The 8,646-nt window shown below is 36.7% G+C and overlaps 1 protein-coding gene across 2 annotated transcripts; it reads right to left on the minus strand.

The window, feature by feature from the left end:
* Positions 1–1,022: 1,022 nt before the first annotated feature.
* Positions 1,023–8,419, minus strand: LOC135468535 (peptide chain release factor 1-like, mitochondrial). Of its 2 annotated transcripts, none has more exons than XM_064746837.1 (8): positions 8,310–8,419; positions 6,870–7,395; positions 6,415–6,503; positions 5,633–5,816; positions 4,372–4,535; positions 3,777–3,894; positions 2,896–2,971; positions 1,023–1,995 (listed from the first exon to the last, which is right to left on the minus strand). In XM_064746837.1, the coding sequence occupies exons 2-8, from the start codon at positions 7,336–7,338 to the stop codon at positions 1,719–1,721; spliced, it is 1,377 nt and encodes a 458-aa protein (XP_064602907.1). In that variant the 5' UTR covers positions 7,339–7,395; positions 8,310–8,419; the 3' UTR covers positions 1,023–1,718. The 2 variants fall into 2 exon arrangements, with proteins under 2 accessions (XP_064602907.1, XP_064602909.1); XM_064746839.1 differs by having other exon boundaries at positions 8,193–8,405.
* Between the last annotated feature and the right edge of the window lie 227 nt (positions 8,420–8,646).

Consider the following 8,646-nt stretch of genomic DNA (forward strand, 5'->3'; position numbering starts at 1 on the left):
ATGCATTTATTATATTGTAGTTGTTGTTTTTATAAAAGTGTGCATATTTCTAGACACATGTAGTGGCAATATTTATTTGATTGGTGTTTTATGCCTTACTCCAGAATATTTCACATTTGTAACGACAGTCAGCATTATGATGGGAGGAAACAGGGACAGCCTAGAGAAAATCCAAACCCATCCAAATAATATTTGAGAGGATATCACCATGAGCTGGACTTAACTCATCGTAATTGTATTGATGAGAAGCTTTTAGGTCATTGTACAATGCTAACCACTATGCAAGGCCCTCTGACAGTGGCCATTGTTTTGGGTCATAGCCAAGTGCTTAAGATGTCTTTCAAGCACTAGGGTACACACAGGTTTTCATGTGGTAAATCTGGTAACATGAAGTCCTTATTTCTTGATTGATCCACAAAAACTGTGTCGAGTGATATGAAGACTGAATCACATGTATTGAAAATAATGAAATGATTCTCACTGGTACTAAGACTGGAGCTCTCCTGCCAAAATGAGCTCATTACTCAGGAGGGGAGAAAATAGTCACTAGTTAGCAAGAAAGTGGCAAACAGCTACTAGATCAGAGGTTAGTTAGACTTCATGCAATACCCATCTTCCAGGTCCCTAGTTGGATGACAGACTCAACCCAGACATCTTTAGGCCTTGCATGAAGCCTATCCTTTAAGGATTTAGGTGCACTGTGTGCTTTTCATGTATTATCATGCTACATTTGTAATATTGGAGCATTGTTGTGAACGTGAGTTTGCGAGTCGCATGGTCTGTCTGGCCCAGAAAAGCCAACAGTGCACTTTAATGCCCTTAAGGAAGGCTTGCAAGGAAGTTGGCAACATTCTCTGGTTCTTTTAAGCATGATTTCCTTTTTAAATTTTATTCTAATTTCCATCAATGGGTTTAATGTAGTCTCAGTACAGTATTTTTTTTCTTTTTAAAATATAAAATATTAAATATTTTATTAAACATCAATCATGCAAACTGGGTGCTCCACTGTTGGTTCAAAATTAAGCATACCATCAATATTTACCAGTAATACAAGAATGAATATATTATTTACTTCAAATCAATAACACTTCTTCAAAACTTTGCAACAAATATATTTTTATGTCACTTTTCACAAGAAAGCACTATCATAATCACATACATATCAGTACATACAAAACTTACCGACATAATAAATACCTTAGAAAAAAGATCATGTGTCGCCTTAGCAATATTTCACAGAAAACCTAAATCCTGTCTCTTTCTAAAATACAGTTTACAATCAAGCTGTTTGGATTTCTCCTCATCCATGTCGACTGCTAGGTCACTCAAGGCGAGGGTTATTATTATCAAGTACCATTGTAGGAGAAGATTCCTCTGCTTCCATTGTTACGTGGTGGATGGTGATCCCTCGTGCAGTCTTGCATGAAGTTCGGTGGAGACCGCATGCTTTCCACCAATATAATGTAAGTCACTTGTGTAAAAGTTCACACGTATAATATGTGGTTGGTGGTTTACTCCACACATAACAGTTTCATCCATTCATAATATAATGGCTGTCATTATATAAATGAACATCTTTCCGTTGTGGTGTTACACAACAATAGAAAAAACATTCCCGATTTATCATTCAGCAGGTTCATTGTTTGTGCACTGTACCTTTGCTTTCATACACAAAAGACCTTCATTAATGTTTCTATCATGCCAGTCTATTTCTCATTTCATTGCTTGTACTCCTTAACAAAGTTTGACAGGGTCTCTTCTAAAATTTCTAATCTAGATTCTTGCAGAAGTTCAGAGAGTAAATTCTCCAGCTGTTCCCGACCTGTCATAAAGCGCTCGATACTAAACATATTCATGCCTAAGCGATGGTCGGTGATGCGATCCTGGCTGAAGTTGTATGTCCGTATCTTCTCAGAGCGGCCGGCTGATCCAACCTGAAACTTTCTGGCCTGTTGTTGTTGACTCATCTGCTCGTACAACATTTTCTGGTAGATTCTGAAGAAGGAACATAAATATGCAGAAGTAATGTCCAGACAAATGATGTCTGTTCACTCAATGATTTCTGACACATTTAGACACGTCATCTGGGCCCACTTTCACAAATCATTTTATCTTTTCTCATAAATCACACAGCCTCTACAATGTCATTTACAAGTTAAGTTACTATGAAGTGGATTTCCAAAGATTTGTAAATCTGTACATTTGTACAAAGATTTATAAATCTGTACATTTGTACAAAGATTTGTAAATCTGTACATTTGTACAAAGATTTGTAAATCCGCATCAGCATTATAGCATGCAGTCACAATGTGTACCATCAACTCAATTGAAAAAAAAAATAACAATTTTAATCATGTTTCAGAGTCAATTATAGATTTTATCTGTTCAATGAAGTTGATTTGCTTGCTCATTAATCTTCTCACTAGGTCAAATACTTGTATGCAATGACTTCATGACAAAATCTGCTGTATCAGCAATATGACTTTACATGTCCACATGTAATTCTACATCTTAGAGAAGTTTTTTTCATGAGTGAGGTGATCAAAGCTGAAAGAGTCCTGTGACTTTCAGAACTATATCATCATGGTGATACATCTGATGTAACTACTGGCTGTGTGGGTATGATGCTGACCGTCATATACGTTCACATCATGTCAGTTCAAATTCTTATTTCATCTGGTATTTTGATTGGGCGAAAATAGTTATCTTTTCCTGGAAATATGAAGTTTAAGAGGTTTACACAACCTAATTTGGGTAATCATAGTGGAGCCATGCTGCTAATATTGCTCCACAATGGCAGACAAGCTACATGTGTGCTTCTGCTGTATGGTGACATATGCACTCTCTCTATACCCACACAGTCAGCTACAATAACTCACAATCTCATCTCATTACCTAGATTTCAGAACTTTCATGGCAATTTCTTTGTTTCTGATCTGGGATCTTTCTTCCTGACACTCAGCAACAACACCTGGAGCAGGAGAGCAAATGTTAAACAATAACAATTACATGTCACATGTCCATCCATACACAAAGAAAGGGGGCAGAAATTCCAAATGGTCCAAATATATTTCTTGCAATTAACATTTACTTAGATTAAAAACCCTTAAAACATCAGGCAAAGCAGATTTTTTCAGGACCAGTGTATTGCTTGGCGAAGGCAAGAATGCCACCTGCAGGATCAACAGCTAGCATCTCTCTCTTACTCCCACGTTGTTTAAAGCTGACACAAAAAAATTATTATTAAAAAATATAAAACTAGAATCTACTAATCTTCTCATTTTTTTTTCTTGCCAAGACTACTCTTCTAAATTAATGAACAAATAAGTTTGTTTATGAAATGCTTATTCTGTAACATAGAGAACATGGTCTTCAAATGTTTATTTTATATCTATTTGAAATTCTTGGTTTACCATATTTTTAGTTTATACAATAGTGTAAATATTATTTTGGTTGTAGGAAGATGAAATATAACCCAAGATATGGTTAATCTGATGATCCTATGGAGGCCATCATTGGGCAGGTCTGTCAGCATCCTGTGGATGGTTGTGGGTTTCCTCCCACCATAAAGCTGGGCGCCCTTGTGGAACTGAAATATTCTTGAGGATGTTATATAACACGAAACAAATAAATAAATGAATAAATATTGAGGCCTTCATGATAGAGCCCCTCCAGCTAACCCCTTGAAAACTGACACCAAGCCCGCCCGTCCTTACACTACCAGTTACATCAAGATTTCATGAAGAGTACTTGAAGTAATTTCAAGAATACAGTACCTGATGGCAGATGTACAATACGAACTGCACTGTCTGTTGTATTCACGTGTTGTCCTCCTTTACCCGATGCACGACATGTTTCAATCTGCAAATCCTTTGTGTTTAGTGTAATGTCTATCTAGAATCAAAAGGAAAAAAAAAATATACTGGAATATACAATACGTGTAAATGAAAAAATGAATGGTCTCAAATTTCAGACTGGATGTTTTTCAGTCACAAGATACTAATGCCACACCATTTAATAGTTGTTTTACAGGCAGAATGAATCTTTTTTCTGTGTCATCAGAACAAATAATGATACAAATAAACGTGAAATATAATTTGTGAGAAATGTCGATTATCTCACCAACTGTTCCTGTTAAAGACGTATTTATGTGATTGGGAAGCTTTGAAAAATGGGAAATTAGTGAAAAACAAGAAGATTGGATAAAATAAAAAAGTGGATTTTAAATTTTATGTTTATTCCATTTTTAGACTTTTTTTAGTGTTGGATCACCCATAAAACACAAAAAACTGGTGTTTCTTGGAGGTAAAACAAGACTTTCTTGGCTGTGACAGCTGAGTAGATTTTTACACATCCTTCATATTAACTAACCTCCGTGGGCTGGGGTAGGACAGCCACGGTCATAGTGCTAGTATGGACTCTCCCAGACTTCTCTGTCTTTGGTACTCTCTGTACCCGATGAACACCCCCTTCAAACTTGAACAGCCTGTAGACAAAAGATCCACTAATGCTAGCTGAAGCTCTCCTTAGTCCACCTGCAGTGTGAAACACAACGTATTGGCTCTGGGGTCAAAATGTATAGTCATGGTCAAATGAAATATAACCTCAAATTACTCATATGTCATCAAAAAGATTAATTTATATCATACAAATAAACATAATTTCAGACGTGAATGAATACTTGTGAAATTTTATCCACATCCATATTGTTTTTCAATGACATAATTGATATCTAATACATCTGAAACATTTAAACCATACTGGATAACCTAAATTTTTGTTGTGGTCATCACTCTCAAGAGTTCAAAATATCCTACATTTTGACCACTGCAGCTATTAGCCTGTCTGCTCTAGAAAACTTGTTGTTTGGGCATTTAATAGTAGTATGGCACGGACTTTAAATGTACTTGTACAGAAATGTTGTGTTCAACTGATATTTTGACGTAGCGTATTCTGAAGTATAGCAAATCTGAAAATACATATTTTGACTAAATATTTTGGCACTATATTTTGCCCCCATCGTTACACTTCTCTTGTATGTCCATATATACGTACATGTATACACTAAGTTGGTTTACTGTAATTTTCAGTAGTTCAGAAATCTTCACAATACTTTAAATATACATGTATGTATACATGAAGGGAAAATAACTACTATGTGACAAAACTTCTAATGAAGTTATTTTCAGATGATGTTGAACAACACTCTCCATGAACAAATGTAATTCATGGTACATGCTATCTCAATAAAACATCACAAAGAAAACTCCAGCCAGTCAGAGCAAACTAACAAAGAATTTACATTCCTTAACCATTTCACCTTTAACAGCATTGACGGTAAGTGGAGAATCCAGTATGACTGTTAAGTATTTTGTAGAACCCAACTTTGGACCAAACTGTAGTCTACTACATACAATCTTAGAATGTGAGTTCTTCATCAAGTACGAACATGTGTCAATAATTTCTAAACATGAATCTGTAGCATTTCTAAAATCATCAGTGCATTAGCACTTGACTTTGAATAAAGAGTCAGAGTGGTACTTTTGGAAACAGCAGTTTGAAAGTTAAAGCCAAGGTTGTGTTTTTCCATGGGAATTTTTTACCCTGTATGCCCTTTCTGGGATCCACTCACCAATTTCACTTTCTTCATAGCTCATTATCTGGAAGCTCCAGCCTTTATAAGTGGCAAAGTTTTGGTACATCTGGAAGACCTCAGCAGTAAACAACATAGCCTCTTGACCTCCAACCCCAGCACTGACTTCCAGGATGACATCATTATGATCAGCTGACCTGTCAGGGGTCAAGAGGTCAACCACCTGGCAGAATAATTAAGATGTGGGTATAGTCCAATATATATATTTATTTGATTTGATTGGTGTTTTAGTCTGTGCTCAAGAGTATTTCACTTATATTTCACTGCATCAGGGTGGGAGGAAATCGAGCAGAGCCCGTGGCGAAACCCAGGACCATTCCCAGGTTGCTGGCAGACCTTCCCACTTATGGCTGGAGAGGAACCCAGTTTGAGCTGGACTTGAACTTACAGCGACCGCATTGGTGACAGGTTCCTGGGTCATTGTGTCGCAGCCACAGAGGCCCCCTAGTCCAATATAATTTATCATCTCACAATGTAAGACTGAACTTAGCTTCACTGTCTTTAGAAATTTTTGCCAGAACAAATTAAGAGTGCAAATCAGTGTGATGTTTTAAGACAAGAGGTGCCTAGGAAGTCATATCCGCCAAACCGAACAACAAAATCATGTATTCATATACTTTACAATTTTTTTCGTTCAATATCAAAATAAAGTCAACATTCACAGGATTGTCTGTGTCTGAATTGGATCAACCAGATCTTAATTTGTGTAGTGCTTATGGGTACAAGTTCTAAAATGGGTACAGAATGGAGAAATAACAAACCTCATGTTCTATGTGTTTGATCTTTTCTTGGCAAGATGCCATTTCTTCTAAAGCCAGACGTCTCATTTCATCTTCATCTGGTGGTAAGCCTATAATAATATATATGCGATGCTACTGTTTTATGCTCAAATAAATTCAAACAAAAATGAACTTTTAACATACCCAATAGATGTGCATGTCAAATTTTTAGAGACTTTCATATTCTTTCACACTGCCCAATGCATGGGAAGATTTGCAGTGTTAAGAAAGTTAATACAACAACACTACACCTCATCCCACCCCACAGCTTCTCTCAAAGACAAACAAATGTTTGTAAATTCAGATGTAGGCAGTACATAACAGCTTACAACATAATTCCTTTATTTACACTTTCCTTAAGTTTAGTAATGTATTTTAACAATAAAAAAAATCTGCTTTAAATTTCAATAATGGTATTGATAATAAGGATATCGCACCATCTAGTAAATTCTGTGTTTCTGTAACCTCAGCACATTTTCCATGAAGTTCATGGATTTTCCTGGCTAGAGCAGTCAAGTAGATGCGTCTTTCTTTCCCTGTTTTTTCATCTGCTCCCTCATTCATTGATTCATACTCTGATAAGAGATGGTCCAAATATTTCCTGAATGTCTCATTTTCTAAGCTGAACTTGTCTCTGTGTGACTGGTTGCTGGCAGACTTAGAGATGATCACATATGCCTGATAGGATGGCCTGGTGCAAACAGCTGAACTTAAGGAATGAAAATTTGCACACGATGACACCTGAAACATTCTTCTAAGCAGAGACATCTGTTGATGGAAGTGTCTGTAAAATGCACCCACATATAAAAATGGTGACACTGGAGACTGAACACAACGACAGATATATTTCCTGTGTGGAGCCACCTGTCTCATGAGAGACAAAACAACTCTCATCTCCGCAGCCATAGCGACCAGCTCACAGCACGGGAATTTGTCGTCATCGGACGGCCCTGACACTGTTAGCTGAAAATTAACGATATATCGGTATGAGTCAACAATTGTTATCACACAGATAAAACTGATGAAATCCTGATCATTACTTCAATTGATAATAATTTAACAAGCCAGTAACAAATAAGGCACAAAGCTCTAGTCTATAATACATATGTCGATACTCACAGTGCTAATTTACAGTGATATGACTGAAGGGGTAAATAGTCAATGGCTTTATTTATTTATTTATTTGATTCGTGTTTTGCGCCGTACTCAAGAATATTTCACTTATACGACGGTGGCCAGCATTATGGCAGGTGGAAACCGGGTAGAGCCCGGGGGAAACCCACGACTATCCGCAGGTTGCTGGCAGACCTTCCCACGTACAGCTGGAGAGGAAGCCAGAATGAGCTGGACTTGAACTCACAGCGACCGCATTGGTGAGAGACTCCTGGGTCATTACGCTGTGCTAGCACACTAACCAACAGAACCCTGGAGGCCTTGATGGTTTTAAAACAAGCCAAATTCTGAAAAATCTCCCTAATAATCCAAATATCCACTCAATTAGTAACAATGACAAAATGTACAAGTCGATCAGGTATATTGAAAAGTATGTACAAAAGAGGTGACTTGGGGTGATACATTTAAGTACAAAGTGAAGTACTGCTGGTTAAAGTTTGGAGTTCAAGTCATTTGTAGATTGTGCAGATTGATATTTAACTCAAAAAAGAGTAACTGTTGTGAGAACAATATACATGCAACTCAACTATCAGTTTATGTAGTTCTATTGGCCTTATGGACTTATGAATAGGGCAATTTAAACTTACCTTAAATTTAATTGTTATATAGAAAACATAGAGCTTGGGTCAATGTGAGTTCTGCAAACTGCGATTAACACAAAAAGTTGTAACGTATTTAACTAACCGCAACCAGCTACAACTTACAGCTGTTTAAGCACACATCAACAATTTTACTTCATCAGTGCTGAGAGCTATCTCATTATCACTTAAAACATAGCTTTCTCACATGTCAGTGAGCAATCGTCTGCTTTCTCCTCCACATGAACGTTAGCTACTGCATATCAGTCCTGTGATTATTCCGAAAAAATGGTCATAGAAGCATAGAGATTGTACATTTCTAAACTTAAATCTCTCACACTGATCCATGGACAGTCATTAAAATTATTATTTTCACTTATCTGGTATAAATGCTTTGACTATCCAAAAATCTTTCCATTAGACATTAATATCAGTTATGACTTTCCGTTTAAATCTGAAGTTT

This window comes from Liolophura sinensis, chromosome 6, assembly GCF_032854445.1.
Source record: "Liolophura sinensis isolate JHLJ2023 chromosome 6, CUHK_Ljap_v2, whole genome shotgun sequence".
Lineage (NCBI taxonomy): Eukaryota > Metazoa > Mollusca > Polyplacophora > Chitonida > Chitonidae > Liolophura > Liolophura sinensis.

What these genes read in the sequence shown, in the direction of transcription:
- LOC135468535 (XM_064746837.1), bottom strand. Translation starts at nt 7,338, where the DNA reads ATGGCTGCGGAGATGAGAGTTGTTTTGTCTCTCATGAGACAGGTGGCT. An exon ending in TCAAACACATAGAACATGAG is followed by an intron (nt 5,817 to 6,414) that starts GTTTGTTATTTC and finishes TTATTCTGCCAG; the next exon opens with GTGGTTGACCTCTTGACCCC. An exon ending in TATTGTACATCTGCCATCAG is followed by an intron (nt 2,972 to 3,776) that starts GTACTGTATTCT and finishes CTCCTGCTCCAG; the next exon opens with GTGTTGTTGCTGAGTGTCAG.